The sequence below is a fragment of the Saccoglossus kowalevskii genome, chromosome 9 (genome assembly GCF_978046115.1).
Source record: "Saccoglossus kowalevskii chromosome 9, keSacKowa6.1, whole genome shotgun sequence".
NCBI lineage: Eukaryota > Metazoa > Hemichordata > Enteropneusta > Harrimaniidae > Saccoglossus > Saccoglossus kowalevskii.
Genome location: NC_140649.1, coordinates 21775956 through 21795186, shown reverse-complemented (window position 1 = coordinate 21795186; position 19231 = coordinate 21775956). Strand labels below are relative to the sequence as shown.

Sequence of the window (19231 nt, the reverse complement as noted above, 5' to 3'; positions counted from 1 at the left end):
GCAGGATGTTTGTAGTTTATTGCAACATGTAGTTTACTATAATATCTACATGATTCGGATGCGTTTTCTACATATCATTAGCCGTACATAGTCTTTCTATACAAGTTACGTAACACAAGTACACTGAGACAACACATCACCATAAAACTCATTAGCGTCCTTGTAGCCGTACGTTAACAGTCAGCAGTTTTCAATTAAACGATGTTAGAATTAAGTAGGTGTAATTTCAGAAAAATAAAAAACCGTGCATCGCATGTTTGGCTGACGTTAGATGAGCATGCACCTGTGGAAAATGTTGTTATATTGTTGACATCTTTCGATTCGCACGGTTTCAAAGCCGACCAGCTAATGAACCCGTGCGTGATCGTGTTATTTGACCTCAATTAAATTGAATGATTCATCATTCAGCATTGTCTTGTGACGACAACTCACTCCACTTTCAAATTTCAACCAATAGATTGTGTCGTCCTTTATCATGGCATTACATAAACAACATAACTGACATAAACAAGCGAAAGGCATTGAAAGGCAACAGAGCACGCGCCGCTGTGTTTGATTTCTTTGAGAGATCTTTTAGTGAGGAACTATTAACCTGATACTTCTTATGATGGTAGCTTGTATTGTGACTATTTCATGAATTACCAATATTTATCCACATTTCCACTTTAAATATATACACCACACTATATTTCATAATTTTTAATACGTGATTTTAATCTACTATTAAAATTTCTCATCGTTGCGATATCATGCAATATAGTAATTAAGAGACTGCAGACAGCTGAGAAAGGAAAATATTTCATTTCGGATGTCCGAATGATTTCGTAATGGCTTTCGGCAACCATAGATAGACATAATACAGGGCAAAAGGAAAATTTGAATATAATGTATATTTATGCGAGTATGTATCTAGTATACAACATATTCAGTCACAGACTAATCATCATAAGTAGCATGCAAATAAATAAATTACACCACAGTGATCTGCAGGTACGCCGAGAGATCGGTCGATTTAAACGGATTCTTATATACACTGGTCAGCTGAAACAATATAGAATAATCGCATATGAGAAATATATAACAATGAAGCTAGAAAAAAGTAGGTTTTAGTGACACCAAACCAATGTAGGCGTAAAGTATTAACGCTTGCCATGTACACCAAAGTGTTAAACTTTCCGTATACTCTAATGACATTCTAGTCTAGTTATCAATGTTACTCACTATATTCGCAGATGTATCCATTCTTCTGACTGCAGTAAGTATCGTCCCATTTCAAAGTTTTCAATTTCCTGTTGAGTGAATGTCATTATAAAAATGTTTGTGTACAGTAATTGATGACATCATATCAGGTGTTGGAGAAAACAAAATTATATCTTTATTTACTGCTTCGTGTGAATAATTAGTAGCCTTCAACAATTTAAAGACGAAACAGTTTGCTTACCATAACTGAGCACAGTCCTGCCCATTTGGGTCGGATCTGACATTGTTATTTGGTTGTCGTTTTGCCCATTTTGTGAAATCTCCTAGCGGCGTGCCGTCACTCCAGACAAACGAACCTTCAACGTCAATATCATCAAGCCCGAACCAAAATCCTTTTCGAATTTCGTCATCGATTTGATTACCAAATATATATTTACGAATGTTGTTGAATACTACTTGTGTGTCTATCATAGCAAGTCTTCCACCTTGGCTTTCGCAGTTGGATTTCGCAGTCGCCCACGTTACCTCATCTGTGTTTATCTCGAAATGTCGACAACCGACACACACGGTATCGGGGACTACAAATATAAATGTAATTGCGATTTGTTATTTGATCAGTGACCTCAGCGTGATACAATTCATCAGATTTATCTGACCTAGATCTCACTATATTGGGACCGCTTAATAGTCCGTTGAATCATAGATGTTTTTGGGACGTATAGACAACTATTGTAAATGAAAAAAATGAAACAACAAGCACTCACTGTTACAAGAGCATATTACTTCATTGGGCTGTGTTTCACCAAACTGAAACAAGAAATGATCAACTTTAAGTATTATGATATACGAGGTGGCACGTACTAATATATTCATATCACAGCTATATATTTGACTCTAGGGTTCAACTTGATCTATATTGTGCCTACCCTATACAATACTCCCAGATAGTAGCAGCCACAGTCCGCTTGGTCAATGCATTGCCCACTATCAATTAATTTACCAGGTTCACAGAAACAACCCTCGATACACTCCTCAGTACATGAACCAACTGGGTAAGGGTCTTCACACGTTGGAGGACAGGCTGATCCACATGTCGTGTAAGCGAAATCAGCTGGACACAGTATTTCTACACACAGAGAAAATATTAATTAAATAATATTATTACATTGGTACGATTAAACATTGATTATATTAATATATACTATCCATACCGCACTCTGTTCCAGTTCGCCAATCGCCGACCATGGTTCCTTGCGCTTGGCACTGAGCAACATACGTTGCAACCACCGCACATCCACCAGTAGTGTCGTTGGGAAGTGTTGCTGAAAGATCCAATAAGCAGGCTGAACTAAACATTGCCGGGTCGAGGGTACAATCCGATATATTACCTACGAAATATAATACACTCATTCAATATTAGGAAATATTTTGAAATTTATGCCCAATTGCCCATTTGCATAGTTCACCTTCGTGACTGACTAATGACAAAACACATATAAAAGCATAACATGTAACGCAGCATATAAGTTTATCGGAATCCAATACAAATCATACTGAGAACCTATTTACCAGAGTTGAAAAGGTCGTTACAAATTTGCTCTGCTAAGGCTGTGTCGCGTGGAATCTCATCATGCACTGAACGTGCACTTTGGTGACAGCTTGTCCCAATCCGCCAACTCTCGCCAAATGAGCTAGCAGATGGTGCCTGTTGAGAATTTAAATCAGATCATTGGTATAATTTGGACGAATGTATACTCAGTATAGATACAAACGATATGTGTACTACAGTCCATGCATGTATGTTCAGTATTACATTGAAAAACAGTACACAATAATAACCACATTATACTAAATAAACTTAAATATGTTTACCAAATCCCCGGCTGGTGCAATGAATTCATCATTCTGATTACCATTGAAATTGCCACAGAGACCACACACCGAATTTTGGTGAGTTTTCGACAGTACAACAGCAGCAGTCGAATCTCCGTTCCAGTATGTTTTCATTGCGTACCCTGTGTTCACAATCTGAGGATATTTAATAGTTGTAGTTAGATTACAGATATTATGTGTCATTAAGTTGGTCTAGTTATGTTGTTATGCATACAACGCCATGGTGTCGTTGGCTTGGGAAAAGGGCAATATTGGGTGATCACTCAAGCATCGCCATACTTACCAGCCAAGATCCAGCCAGATAAATGCTCAGAAAATTGGATAGTTGAATGGGTGGGTGAACAGTAACGCCGTCAACTGTCACCGCCTTATACGGTAATAATTTTATAACCTGTTAGTGAAGATAACACTTACGTTAATAAGTTACCTAAGTAATTACTCCTCAAATTAACATGTTGATTTCCGTACGTATACGCAGATAGTATTGTGATACACACCTTGCCATAAACTTGTAATGTCACCTCTGAGGTCGAACTCAGAGGGAGCCCCGACACGAAATCATTCTTGACAGTCACGGAGAAATGATTGTAACTACCAAAACACTCTGTGCCGACCAGTACATATTCACAACCCCCTTGGAAGTCAAAATATACATTGTCAAAAGTCCAATAGTGTGGATCACCAAAAGCATAACAAACATCCCAGCCTGCAATAAACATAATATAATACACTACCGTCAATCTACTGATAAGTGACGTCATTTTGTAAAGAAACCTTGAAAATGCATGTCGTTGCATGCAATCAAGAAGAAACACATAGTACGTAAGAATTAGAGTCATTTGCGTCATAACATGGGACAAATTTAAATGTGTTTTACAAACAGCCTTAACAGTTCAGTGTCTCTGTGTCGACGGAGAGTGCCGTGCAATTTATATTATAAACACTACAATCCTGTGTGTAATATCTCATTGAGTAGACCCGTCACATACACTGTGGTTTATCATATGCACTTTACACATATATTTCACACAATATCAATTTCGTATTGGATATATGACAATTGATACTCCAATGTCAACGTAAACACACATAGACAGTGTTTAGAGTGAGTTAAAATAGACAATGTCATTGTTTTGGTGGATATACTGCTTATTTCCAACGAATTTTTTGTAACATTTCTCGTTTGATCACAATTAAATATATATTATCATAACGAATACCTGAGCAGTCGTTGGCGTACTCAGGACAACAGTCTCCATACGTGACGCACGCGTTATCGCACCAACAATTCCGCTCAGCAATAAATGATCCACAGTAGTAACGACACTGCTCTGTAAATATAAACATGATGCGCATTATATTGCACCAGTGTATACCTTACACCATGAAATGAGGCTAGCAGCGGACATATAGCTCTTCTTGTATCGAAAATGACTGCTGACAGAGTTACGTACGATCTAGCGACGTAAAAACTGGGAAAACATAATCACACTGATCCTCTTTTTAAAGGATTTTGCTCCGGTGATAATATCACCGATTGGTGATAGTTCCTAGACCATTTTCCGTTCACTGCGAGAATCACGCGTTATGCGTGAAATCGAACGTAAAAACAGGACAAACAAAGGTCATAGCGTCGTAGTGGCGTCAAACATCGCGTAGATTCGACAAACGCGAAAATATTTTGGGGGCATTTCCATGCTTAATAATGTGCTGTACACATTTGATGATAGACAATTTCGATTAAGTGAGGGTATTCGAGAGCAATATTCCTCTGTCGAAGATCGGTCGGTCGATGTGAGCTACGAAATAAAGAAATTCGAGTTCAAAATCAAATCGTTAGATTTTTGTGCAGACGTTCGACGCGCGTCTTTCATGCATCTCGCGAGATCTCGCAGTTGAACGGAAAATGTATTATGAATAACAAAAATGCCACCATGACGAGTAATGCCCGTAGTTGATGACGTTGGCGGACAACCTGACTCTGCGAAGGTAAACATTAATACTTCGTTATCTGTCATCTACAATAACATGTAACTCACTTTTCGTACAACATACTGCTACTGGATCGGTTGTTGTCCCTCCCACTGTCTGGCAGTCGGCGGTGCAGCTACTTACTGTGTAGGGAGTTTGTACCGTTGGTAAACCGCAGAATCCAATTGGTTGTGTATCATCTGAACATAACCACTCTATCAGGAAAAGAATGCAATGTGACATTTTATAACAATTTTATAGGACTTCAAACAATGTATGTGGCAAAATAATCTATATAATTAATTTGGTGCACTAAGTACACATGTGAAATAATTAGTTTATGAACGTATGTTTCAATTCAAAGTGCAAGTATATATTTTTCATCGCAGCATAATATCTATATGAGTTCCGGTACGCAATGTTACGACTTTTATTTAAAAACAATGAAAGTAAGTCTCGTTGCTGGCATCTCAGTTGAAAATATTACACCTTCACTCTGCAGATCGTGTAGATGAGATGATACGAGACACTCTGACATTTGAGCATTATACCTTTAATCTCGTAAACGTCAATGGCATTTCCACTTCCAAGCCCAGAATTGCAACCTAGGGAAACACCCTGCGACTGATAAAGTCCTTCATCTGATGTAGCGAAACATTTTCCATCATACCGAAGAGCAAAGTACTGATACTGTGCATGGACCGCGGCTCTTGCACATTTCTGTGTGATGAAAAAAGAAGATCTACGAATTGAAAGATAGCCTTGCCATGCAACCCAACGCACTGACTTCGGGGGATTCCAATAGTTAGCTTTACTGATGTGTTAAAAGCTGATTCTATTTCGTCGCATTTGGGACCTCAAATGCGACCATTTAGGCACCGACTTTGAATATTGATAATATGATTGTATTATTTATTGGGCGAAAATAACTTTACCCTGGTCTTGTCTGTCCTTGATGTATATTCACCATCTAAATACAGATTACCCGTATTTTCCAATGAAGGTAGCAACGCCGGCAGACTAATATCAGACCAGCAGCCTTTGTAATCGTAATCTGTACAAAGATGTTAATAAACGCATATTAGAATAAACTGTCAAAGAGTTTTCTTGTCGGTATTAAACTAATCATTGGTGTAATATGGTACATGCATGTTGGATTCCGGTGTTTATTTAAGATGCGAATATTCGAACAAAGCTTAAATGTTTTCACCATATACACATAAAGTAATTTATATACAATTTCAATATTATGAAATCGGGAGCTAAATGTGTGTACTCGGAGAAGGTTAAGGCCAGTGAAAGTCATTAGGGACACTCATGCATCCGGGGGTAAAATTATCAATTTGTCTCGGAGGAATATACGTATAACTTCTCTCAAAGTAATAGCTGGCAACCATTGCGTTCATATCATCAGTGACGTCAGCGCTTACCTATATCTAACGGACAATCATTCACCATGCATGTCCGGATTTCGGTGTTTTCGCCGGCACATGGTGCTCCTATTGGGAGGGTCGTCGATGGCGCAGGATTGTCACACAGTCTAGTTCTTGTCTCGGTAGATCCACCGCATGTCACTGAACAATCCGTCCATGCACTCCAAGGGGACCAGTTTCCATCATCTTTTGACGGAGACAACTCATGTTATGCATGCGTAAACATACATGTTATACTTCATTATAATTGCAAGTGAAATATTGGTGAGTCATATATTTTATACCGCTAAAAACATAAACTAGTTAATTGAAAAAAAAAGTGTCATTGGTCTTACGTGTACATCCATAGTATGTATTTATTTCAACAAGGTCCGTGTCGCTTGGGCCATTTCGTTGACCAATGAAAATATCAGTATCCGTCTTAGGTATAATCGTTCTAATATTAGTGTCAATGGCGAAGTCGTACAGACCATAGTGCATTAAGGAGCCGTAATCGTATGCAGTTCCCTGCACGTCCAAAAAAAACGGAAGAACCATGTCGAAGTTGTCTATATAGTCTAAAAAATCAACGTGAATTGTTCATGAAAACCTGTTCCAGTTAGTTCAATGCAATAAAGGTTTTTAAATGCGCTTAATAATTATGTTGACTCGTTTGAAGTTCGTGCATCACGCGCACAATCACCGGCTTGTACAAAGTGACTGCACATTTCCACGGTACTAAAACTAAAAAATGTTCTCTTGAAATAATATTTGGCGTTATATCAAATGAATTAGGAGTAACTTTTATGCAATTAAATTACAAGCAAGAACGAAAAAATGACGGATAATTAAGACGTATATATTCTGACAAAAAATACCACGTGAAACGAAAATCACAATTGGTCGTACTTTCTTTAATGTTGGCCCAGTTAATCGTTATATGATCATCACGGTCATATCTGGATTGTTCATGAATTAAACCAATAGCGTGCATGAATTCATGTTGAATTATTCCCTCCGCGAAACAATTATCTGCAAGGGTCAGCTCTTGTCTTCCTCCCATTCTACCAACGTATGAAATGCATCTGATGTACAATACAATAATACGTTATATGTTATCATTATTTTCAGCTTAATATGTCGAAACAAATTTAGTACAAATTTGTTTAAAGCGGGGGAGTCGCCACCTGCGCATGCGTTTACAAACAAGCGTCTACCCATGAGCATTTGCGTTTTAGCGTGTGTTGTTATCGTCGCTTGGGACTCAATTCCCGCGCGTGCGCAGGTGACGACCCCCCTTCCCCCGCTTTAAAGGAAACAAGATTATTGTATAGATATAGGTTCATAAACACTAAAATAAATGTTCTTAACTTTGTATGTTCCGACTGCCATATTTTTTTTGAACATTTGGGAAACGATTAAAAAATGGCATACACTATATCTGTGATTCCTCGGAATTCAATAAGAAGTCAAAAATAGCATTTATTTTATCGAAAATTAAAAAGAAAGATACACAAGTGGCAGATGGGCAACTGCTAGTTGAACAGGAGAGTAATACAGCATAATGTTTTCATGAAAAAGTAAGAAATTTCAAAGTTAACCGGCTTACCCTAGGCCACTTACGACACTTATATAATCGGATGCAGTGGCTTCAATGAACGTCAAGCACGTTAATTGTTCAATACCCAACAAAGCATTCCTTACAATACTTTTTTGAACATTGGCTATTAAATAAAAATAATTAAAACAATAAATTAAAAATAATAGTCTTCGCAAAATAAATAAATAAATAAATAAATAAATAAATAAATAAATAAATAAATAAATAAATAAATAAATAAATAAATAAATAAATAAATAAATAAATAAATAAATAAATATCAATCAATCAATCAATCAATCAACCAACCAACCAACCAATCAATCAATCAATCAATCAATCAATCAATAAATAAATAAATTCGAGTAGTACTTTTTATACAAGTATTAACATAAAAACTTTCCTAATGTCCAAAATATAGAAACGCATACTTACTGAATTGTGAATTGCTATCAAAAATATAGTTAACTTTTCCATCGGGCCAGCGCTTTGAAGCAAAAAATTGGGTTGTGTAAACACCACGTTTTCTAAACAAAAGAAACAGATGATAACATATCAAGCCAGTAGTTTAATATGGTTACAATAGGCCTACTGCATTAAAATACCATTATTTGTGGCTGACTAACAGTAGTTCGATATTTATGTACATTTTGTTATGAGTAGGTGTTAAAATGGATCATGTACTGGCAAATCAAAATCTGCATGGGTATGTCATGAATTTGTTTTCGCGTATCTGTTGACCGACTTAATTAGTTGATTACTAGCGAATTGCTGTGTTATGTCTGTCATCGTTTAGGTCTATTTGAAGTTTTGGACGGAACTTGGCTCAGTGATTTGGAACTAATTACCAGATAACCGCCGCTTTTTAGACTACTCATTTTGACAGTTTATATCCGTAGTTATTAATGTAGTGAACGATTAATCAAAAGATATGACGTATTCAGTACTTAGTGTGATTGGCTTTATGATTGAAGGTTACGCCCTAGAGTCTTTTTACTGCTTTGTAATTGGTTAGAGTTTTGAAAATGAATAAAGAGAGTTTGAGTTGGTCTTGGAGAGTACAGCACGATAGACGCAGTAGAGAGAGAGTGCAGTCCTGGGCAGTCGAGTCCAGTCTAAGAGAGTCTTGGGGCGAGCCTTGACGCAGTCCAGTCTTGGGCGAGTCTTGGTTCAGCCTTGTGAGAGTCTTGGGGACTTTTCCCCAGGGCGCTGTGTCTTATAGAGTGCTCCAAAAGATCGACTAAGACGAGAGCTGAAACGTATTTTGTTGTGTGTGCCTTATTTGACTGTAAAGTATAAGTGACTTTCCCGATCCCGTACCTCAAGGGGACGAGATATAGAGACGAGACGAGATTCCCCCCTGACACGTGTGGAGAAACCCATAGAGAGAAAGATTTCCCCGTGATACGTTTTGGATGAACCCGGGCAGGTGTTTAACACACATTGACATCCTGTGAAGAGAAGTGAAATGGCGAAGGTGTGTCTTTCTTGCGAACCGAACTAACTGGCTCGATGGCAAAGACGAAACCGCGCTTGACGACTAACGGCTTTACCCGAACGACACCGATGTACAACGCTGAAGAGATGAAGATTTCAGAACCCCTTCGGAAGGATGAGTATTGTATAAGACTGTATAATTAAGAATTGAGCGACATTAAAGACAAGAAGATGACAAAGAACGACCCCGAACTAACGCGACGAAAGAAGAAGACGCTTATAGACTTTGATTAGAACTTTAGCTATTTGCTTAGAGTACCGCTCGCTGGACACTGTAACTGACACTGTGTAACTCAAGACGTTGAACTCTTTTCCAGAACCCTAACCCTATTGCTCAGTAATGTAATGTATTGCTTGCTTTTCCTATCATTTTTACCGTTTCTTTAAGTGATGTTGAATTGTATGTGTGTAAGCGCCCAGATCTTTGTTTTGAACTGATATTTAGTGATGTTCGAAGTCCTTTATAACGATTTAAGCGCGCCTCAGTGGACAAGTATTTGCAACACAGTGTTTTGAGTTTTGTGAAGATTTATGGTGTTTTAATGAGTTTATGAGTACGGATTATGATGGGGAAAGTAATGCCCCAATGAGTTTTTAAGAGTTTTGAGATTTGTCGATGTACAGAGATATCGACGTTTTAAGAGTTGTTTTTGTTTATGTGTTGTTTTCCGGAATACTTCTGACGCTTTTTTGAGTTGAGAGCGCCTTTGTAACGTTTTTTAATGTCTTTTTGAGGTGAGAGTTTGGTGCGCTTATATACATATTGTTTGATAACGCAAGCTTTTGTTCATGATTGACAGGTTTATATGTGACTTAGTAGTTTCTATCGTTTTAGTCTTTTTCCCCGTCTTTTTGCCAGAGGAGTAATGTGTTATGATAGATTTGTCTTTGCATTCTGTTTCCACGCCGTATGACTTTTGTTTAGATTAACGACTTGTGAGTTCAGTTGAAGTTTATAAGCGTATATGACAGGAGTTTGATTAATAGCTTTTTATTCATTGTTTATTAGTTACCGCTTTGCTATGCTTTAACCGAGAGACGCATCCCTGGTAATCACGTGATCATGCTGTCGACTGCAGCGATTAGCTGATCGCTTGGTTACACCACCACGCCTTAGTTTTTTGACCTTTTGATATAGAGTTTGTAACCTTAGTAACGGAGACAGTGCAGCGAAGGGTTACCCTCAGCGGACCGTTTTGAGAAAAGTGAGTCGTTTGGTAGCCTTTCCCTTGTTTTTGATTTATAACCGTTGATATTTGAGACTTTATAACCATTGTATTTAGACTTTATAATCATTGTACTTAATTAGTGTGTTTTACTCTTTTTGATTTATTCCTTTTCTTAGTATTGTATTTAACCGTATGACGATGAGTGGCTGACGGTATCTTTGATTTGTGAACGTGCAATGCCGAGAGGCATATCTCAGTTTGGGTGAAGGGATGTGTCATGAATTTGTTTTCGCGTATCTGTTGACCGACTTAATTAGTTGATTACGAGCGAATTGCTGTGTTATGTCTGTCATCGTTTAGGTCTATTTGAAGTTTTGGACGGAACTTGGCTCAGTGATTTGGAACTAATTACCAGATAACCGCCGCTTTTTAGACTACTCATTTTGACAGTTTATATCCGTAGTTATTAATGTAGTGAACGATTAATCAAAAGATATGACGTATTCAGTACTTAGTGTGATTGGCTTTATGATTGAAGGTTACGCCCTAGAGTCTTTTTACTGCTTTGTAATTGGTTAGAGTTTTGAAAATGAATAAAGAGAGTTTGAGTTGGTCTTGGCGAGTACAGCACGATAGACGCAGTAGAGAGAGAGTGCAGTCCTGGGCAGTCGAGTCAGTCTAAGAGAGTCTTGGGGCGAGCCTTGACGCAGTCCAGTCTTGGGCGAGTCTTGGTTCAGCCTTGTGAGAGTCTTGGGGACTTTTCCCCAGGGCGCTGTGTCTTATAGAGTGCTCCAAAAGATCGACTAAGACGAGAGCTAAAACGTATTTCGTTGTGTGAGCCTTATTTGACTGTAAAGTAAAGTGACTTTCCCGATCCCGTACCTCAAGGGGACGAGATAGAGAGACGAGACGAGTTTCCCCCCTGACAAGTGTGGAGACCCCGTGGAAGAGTATTCCCCCTGATAGGTATGTCTCCAAAGCGTACTTTTTGGTTCAATTAGTGTACTTTTGTGGACTTGGCATCCCTCAAAACCTAACATTGCATGTAAGAACGTAAATGAAGTTTTCACGTTTTCCTCTGTCATAAGGGCGTGTTGGCTGTTCTCTCTATCTCTCTCTGGACTCCCTCCCTATTTTCTGCGTGTACTACCAACGCTTTTGTGTGTCCTCACGTCACGACGGTTGTCGGGCTATATTCAGTCGGAAGAGACAGATCCTTTGTAGAAATACGACCATCCAACATTGAAAATCTATCATTCTGAAGTATGCCAAAGACAGAAGAGATGCAGTTTTGAATAGTGACACCGTTCATTATCTTTTAAATGAACCAAAATAAAACAAAACAAAAAATGTACACTGCTTATCAATCAAAACAGACTCTGTTTGCAAGTTGTAAACACTATGTTCTGTTGAAGATGACTTCGCTTTCGGACTTTATTACCGAAGATAATGTTCGTTATCTCATACCGCTCGTCTCAATATTATCATTATTGCTCACACGAGAGTGGCTTGTGGGTAAGAATAGAAAATGGATGCCGATGACGTTGTGTTTATTTTTATCATTGACCAATCACATGAGAGCACCTAAACATCAACGAAATATTTGCTGTTGTACTTATCAAAGGAGCTTAGCACTAAAACAGAGGAATGTATATAGGCTTAAAGTGGGATTTAGATCGTGTTATAATCCAAATCCCCCTTGCAAGAGTTGTGAGGAGAAGTTGCCGTATACTGCGTTTAACGTTGGTCAACTTGGAAACACTCGGAGAGCACTACCTCCGCCTAGCAACTCAATTACTTACATATTGTGAATTATAATGTATTGCACCTTGTGTTTATGGCACCATCCATAACCTTTGAGTTATAAATGAAAAATCATTCCGAAATTACAGTATCAATGGTAGCCGTACAATATCTGTACCAAAATGTAATGGATTTGTACTTCCTAGAATTGTTATGAGAGTTCCTTATATGACTGTTTGAGCTATCGTGCTAACAGACAGACAAGGCAACACTACCGAAACCACCACCACCCCCCCCCCAAACAAATTCTAACCAGAGAGAGGAGTAGTCTTAAGATGTTAATAAAACTCATTTGACCGTTTTCACGTGCAAGTCAAACTCACAGACCTGTTTCAATATTATGATGGTGTTGATTGTATAATGTAACAAAATAAGATTCATGTTCGAATGCAATTACTCACGCATCTTGTCCCGCATCTTGAATGGTCTGTAGATCATCATCAGTTAGTATAATGTCACCTTCAAACAGTTCTGAAAGTAATGTAATTGTCAATGTGGTGAAAATGTAATATGATATGGTCTTCGTATAAATGTGTTAGTTGTATAGCACCACTACTCGTCTACGAATGACTACTTACCAAGATTTTTGTTTATTTCAGCAATCTTAGCACTTGGTCTTTCTAACTCAGCCAATCTGGCTTATTCCGCTTTCAGTTTATTTGCCGTAATAATTTCCATATCAGCATCATCATCTGCAAATGAAAGCAAGTGTGTATAAGGTTCATCTTCAATTAATGGCAATATATAAAAACAATAAAATGAGTGAAATATAAATAATACATACAAATTAAATAGAATTAAATCTCAAGCACATTGTTTTTTTCTGTGATAACCTTATTTCCATACATAAAGTAAATGGATGAGGTTTTTCATATCTGAAGGTAAAATAGGGTTCTGTCACTGCTATATATTTATCTTAAGTAATAATTTTACAACATAGAAATTGTTCGAAATGTTAAGCGCGTTAGGGGTATTTGAAAATACGCCACTATTTTGCATGCAAACAAGCTTGTCTTTCCATTTGAAAAAAACATTTTTTAGATATTCACTTCATACATTGTTCTTAATTCACATTGATTCACATAGATTTACAGTCAGTTTTTGCACAAGAAATCCATAGAGGATGATTTGCATGTTATCTGATTTATACACACATAACATGTATTTTACCTGAGCCCAAAATTTCGCAGAGAAATGCATGTAGACTGCCGCAGTTGTTATATCGCCACTCAAGCACGCCTTCCTGGTTTCCCGTAGCTAAAACACAGTCTCTGTTGTCAGTATTGTCGTCTACGATTGCCCATGGATACACTTTATTGCTATTGTAAATTACTTCAGGATCAACCCAAAATGGCTGGCCATTAATTGCCAAGTCATGTAAACCAATCCACAATGACTCTCCTCTGAAACGAAGTAGGGGAATTCTTTGAAATATTGTTCAGCTGATACTATATTCAATTTGGTAATTTATATATATATATATATATATGTATTGCACAGTCTGTCATCTGGTGTAATGTTATGGATTCCTAATATTATTATCCTACATGGTCCAATAAACTTGGACTCGTTCTTCACGGGTAGTTAACGATCTTTTCTTAACACAAATTGTCGTTTTAATTGGGCACTGTACTCTGAACTCGCAGTGAGTAAAAACGCAATCAGCTCTTTATAATGAAAAGCAATTAAAGTAGCGAGAATAAAAACAAATTCTTTTTTTTTCTAATATTTATATTATATGAAAACGATGAACCACTACAGCTAATATAAAGATTTGTTTATGGCAAGCCACTCAAATGGGTGATTTGAAACATTAAACTAGCGCTGCTATGTTTATGTATAATGTTTGTCTTTAGAGTGGCTTACATCGAGTGCATATTTCATTGTATTATGTCCTATTGGATCAACTCGAACTATAACAGTGAGTACAGTGAGCTGTACATGCTGTGGAAGAGTAACGTGCAAGATTTTTTCCCGTTTTCTTTACCTTTTGATAAAAACCTATCCTCTTACATCACGATTAACGTGTTAGGCATTTATAAGTATTTTGTTTCTAGAACAAATCATACATTTTCAGTAATGAATGTAACTATCTTCCTCTAACCCCGTAAAGTTTGCTACGTCAATGCCACGTGTAATATTGACAGCAATGATTCATTGGCAATGAGATGTATCCGTGTTTTCAAATACAATATTTTGTCACAGAATAGTGTCCAATCACATCTGTTAATTAGTGGCAAACTCCCGGGCTAAAACAAATCTCTGGAAACATTTAGGAAGTAAATACAGTTAATACATATTTATATAGAATTAGTGGCGCTCGGTGCATCCCGTAAATTTCAGCCGGAAATCGCGGGATTAGTCATTTTGACAAGGCCCAACATTTTTTCTGCCATGTGATGTTTATGTAAACAAATGTCTACCTAGTATGTTCAGAAGTGTTTTTTTTCTTTATCCAGGCTTTCGAACAATATATTGTAAATGAAGGTTTTGAATGAGATACCAAGCTGAGAACACTCAATTAAATTAACATATAATATAATATATAAATATAAATAATGTTCAAACATTAGGAGGCAGTTAGTTCGCAAATAAACCACTGATTCTATTTGTGATTTGAAAATATAACACATAACTCGTTTTTTTTTTAAGTTTGTTTTGTAAGATGATTAAGTTGTGTGTAGTTCTCACCCAACAGTAATTGTATTTACAGCATCCCGTACATTTATCTTGTCGAGCACGGCCAAATTGCCACCAAGGTCTTGGCATTTAGTGCGAGCCTCCTCCCATTTCATCTTTTCATGTATGATAACAAAGCAGGTGCCAGAGACATCGATATCACAGTCGTTAGGGTCAATAGCAACAACTACAAATGTAACAAAAAAGATTTTAACTTCATAGTTATATTTTAGCTATTATCTGATTCAACACAACACAAGCTATTTAACATGCATGGCGTGCATGCAGCATACATTCGGTGTTTCGTGCATAATACCGATTTTAAGCACTAAATTGAATTCTATGTTGAAGAGTTGGCAATTGATCCTGAGGTCTAAGTAAACATTTGCACACTAGCTCAAGACTACTCTTTTGCAATAAATCAAAAAATGGTGTATGAAAAACGCCGGCTCTTTTAAACAACTTTTATATTATGATGGCAGATAATCATCTTAAATATTGAAAATATTATTATCTGACCTACATTCGCTCACTCCAGAACAAATAGGAGACTGTTTTTCAGCAAAAAAAATGTTGAGTTTATGAGAATTGTTTTTGTTAGAGTAACGGAAACCGGAAGCCTACTAGGGATCTTGCTTGATATGAATAAGTCACCACGTGCTTCAAAATTGGCAAAAGTTTATACCTACCGAGTAAAGTGCACGAAAACAGGAAACAACATATGTTAAACCACTCCATTGCTGTATGAACAAGCAAATGATATTCAGTAAAAGTTTAAGGGACATAGTCGACAAATAAATAGGAGTGCATTCAACAAATCAATATACAGCTCATAAACACGGTATGTATTGCACCGAGGAAGCGAAACATGACAGGACGCAATGCATATTCACAGTACTCACATACATCAAAGTGCCCCATAACCCGAATTGAGCACATGGAATAATTAATTAGTCTATAACGACAAAAAAAAACAGAGATTGCTCGCGGGCAAAATTTAAGATAATTTGAACATTGAAAGATGTGTGTTGTTATATTCTGACAAGATTGGTTTCCATCATTGTTGATAACATTATTGATGTCATCTCTAGAGTTATTATTATACCATTCCTTTTGTAATTCTGGCCAATTACATTGCATTTACCGAGGTCATCACTGGCTCAAACCAGTTCTGATGACAGAAGATATTTAAATCAATTTACGCTAACGCAGATATTCGCCCACTATACCAAGATATAAGTGATATCAAAGAGTCATACACAAGTTTTCACGAGCAAGTATATAATACTACTCGGTAATGATAAAACATATAAATAACACTCAAATGAAATAAAATAATAATAAAATAAAACTATCAGTATGCGAGTATACAATGGTTACATTCGTTATAAACATTCCACAGTTGGTGCCTTGTATTTTCTCACGAGAAATTTTCAACATAACTTTCAGTTTATTACCTTATACTGTTACAGTTCAGCATAATGGCTTTTCACAATAAGATTGTAAGCTTTCTGAAATTTCCAAATTCACGCTAAATGAGTTCCCGTATTCCAAATTAAAGTCACGTGATTTAAAAAACCCGCATTCTAAATCGATCGGTAAAACACCGTGTTTGTGCCCAAGCTTTCGGCAACAAATGTCCAATAAAATCTGTTCCTTGATTAACAGTCACGCCTACTTATCCTAATTTCGTTGATTTATATTTCTGTCTTTTATTGCGTAGCCCATTTTTACGTCAAATCCCGATTGTAAATGGATGATAATTTTTCTAAATTCGTTGTATTGTTTCGACCTTTTCCAATATCTGCGCAATTATTGGTTCATCCAAAACATCGCTGCCCTCCCCACATCTGTATTTATCGTATACTTTCTTCATTCTTTCGGGGTCTCCCACCAAATTTCCATTGAATAGTTCTAAACCACCGATTTGTTAAATAAATGCTGGCAAAATATTTACTCAATAATCTATCCAGTTCTGGACCCTCAATTTGGCGTCGATTTAAAATACAGTGCGCTGGTAAACAGGTTAAAACTGAATGCCGTGTAATTGATCGCCGTTTACATAATGGGATGGGAAAATATAAGCACTCATTCATATTTCGTTACATATACACAGTAAAAAATGAAACTGAGATAATCGCCATTTTGTAAAAAAAAAAGGATAAAAGAAATTCATAGAAATACACACCAACATTGGTTGATGTTAAATCGTCAGGTAAAAAAATAAAATAAAAATATTTACAATTCGAGGGAAATGGACGAAAAATCGTCCGCAAAGTCACAACCTTCCGTGAAAACTTTCATTCCATTTCACTGAAGGAGGGGCACAATGAATTACGTAAAGCCGGTGAGATATTCATACAGTTATATAAACATAACGATCTCCATTGTGTGGGTTGAGTCTAAATTTGCCTTCTCTCAAACCTTTAAAAAATACTTTGTATGGCACAGTTTCCGCGATCCGGTGAAATGGGCCGTACGGTGTTAGACGTCGCGGTTGAAATGGGCCGTAACGGCTATTCGCAGTTTTTACTACGCAATCACCCAAACGCCGGTGAAACGAATTCGAAATGAAGTCGCATTGGAAGAGGAACTATTGTAAATCGAGGCAGGTTTCATTCAACTACAGACGAGACGGGTCGATGAAAATTAAAGGAACCCTGACCTTTGGAAATACCTCATTCATAGAGTGCCTTAGTACCAGAGGTCGCCGAGCACGGTCATACAGCGTACTTTGCGACATCGCTACCGGTGAATGCTAGCTGACAAGGGGGTTTCCGATTAAGGTAACCAAAATGGCATCGCAGAGTGCATGATTTTTCCGTGGTGTTTAAAAACAGCATCTCATTGCCGATTTTCTGTAATTTCCAGGGTATTTTTTATTTTGAATTAACCGAGCATATTACGTTTGTGTATTTTGACAATGAAAAGTTAGTTATCGATGACAGCAACAGCTGTAGTGTTTGTCCATTGCATCGCAATTATATCAGCACGGTAATCGTGACAGCGAAACGAAAAATGTTTACTTCAGTGTAAAAATGTCTTTGGAGTTTGGCCCCCAATGCGACAAAGCTTGAAATCTATGCACCAAGAAAGCAAAAGAAATTGTGACCTTGTTTTTTTCGCGAAAATTAAATCGCGCTATCGGGCCTTCCTCCTACATGACAATAAATAAAAAATCAAACTTTTTAACAGTATACCACTGAAAGATGCCAGGATAGAAGTTACTGACATGTTGCGAGATAAGGGTGAAAAAGTTTAATTATCATTTACAACTGTATGTTTTGTTTCATTCCGCTTTCACGCTGGGAGCGTCTACGTCTTGTCTGTTTTTTGTTTGTTTTTTTGATGTGCGAGGCTAGTTGATCGCGCTTGAGGTAAGTAAACATGGAGCCAGGACAGGAAGTCACCGTAACTGAGGCCAGCAACTCATTTGCATATAACATCAACCGTGACTTGTCAATCAAAGAGCAACGAAAACAAACTTTCGGGACTTTTAATCACATAAGCATGCCTCGGTTCTCTATATTCTAAAATCGTTTTTTGAGCATGTTCCAAAATTGACAAAGCTCCGAAATTGTAACACTATCTAGCTAAGACTGTCTGGGTAAGAAAAAAAATCACTCTGAGTGCCCACGAACCTGCATCTCTAGTTTAATTGATTATTATATTACTTAGTTATTTCATTATCTTAACTTTACCTAACTTATTATTTCATCTATTATTTCACCAGCGCCACTATGTGTGTTTATTGTATTTACAATCATGTTAACGCCCTCTTGTGTTCGCTTTACATTTTGCTACGCATGCTCTGTTCTCTCGTTGTGTTTTCCCCGCCATGTTGGTTCTGTTTTCCCGTTGAGAAATAAACGGAGTTACTCGCTCGTTAGCGCTCCAACTGAAGTGTCTGGTTGTAGTCCAAGCTCTGTATACAACAGGTCTGTGTCCATACTGGCGTGGTGGCAGCGTCCTTCGGATCTCACGTCATTGAAAGGTAATACGGACAT

General features: G+C 37.3%; 1 protein-coding gene across 1 annotated transcript; it reads right to left on the bottom strand.

Moving 5' to 3' along the window:
- Nucleotides 1-688: 688 nt before the first annotated feature.
- On the bottom strand, nucleotides 689-19231 carry LOC100372502 (uncharacterized). The gene is made up of 23 exons (XM_085503994.1): nucleotides 19108-19231; nucleotides 15237-15411; nucleotides 13716-13948; nucleotides 12947-13016; nucleotides 8512-8603; nucleotides 8086-8200; nucleotides 7386-7561; nucleotides 6833-7054; nucleotides 6495-6683; nucleotides 6000-6118; nucleotides 5616-5784; nucleotides 5133-5279; nucleotides 4314-4424; nucleotides 3591-3799; nucleotides 3377-3484; nucleotides 3073-3228; nucleotides 2770-2905; nucleotides 2412-2588; nucleotides 2127-2326; nucleotides 1965-2007; nucleotides 1442-1778; nucleotides 1222-1289; nucleotides 689-1041 (listed from the first exon to the last, which is right to left on the bottom strand). Exons 1-23 carry the CDS (start codon nucleotides 19229-19231, stop codon nucleotides 1025-1027), a joined length of 3393 nt encoding a protein of 1130 aa, XP_085360120.1. The 3' UTR covers nucleotides 689-1024.

Bases quoted from the DNA above. Each gene is read 5' to 3' on its own strand.
- LOC100372502 (XM_085503994.1), bottom strand. From the start codon at position 19,231: ATGTCCGTATTACCTTTCAATGACGTGAGATCCGAAGGACGCTGCCAC. The intron at 5,785-5,999 runs GTAAAGTTATTT...TTCATCACACAG, and splicing joins CAAGGACAGACAAGACCAGG to AAATGTGCAAGAGCCGCGGT. The intron at 4,425-5,132 runs GTGAGTTACATG...TTATATTTACAG, and splicing joins AGCAGTATGTTGTACGAAAA to AGCAGTGTCGTTACTACTGT.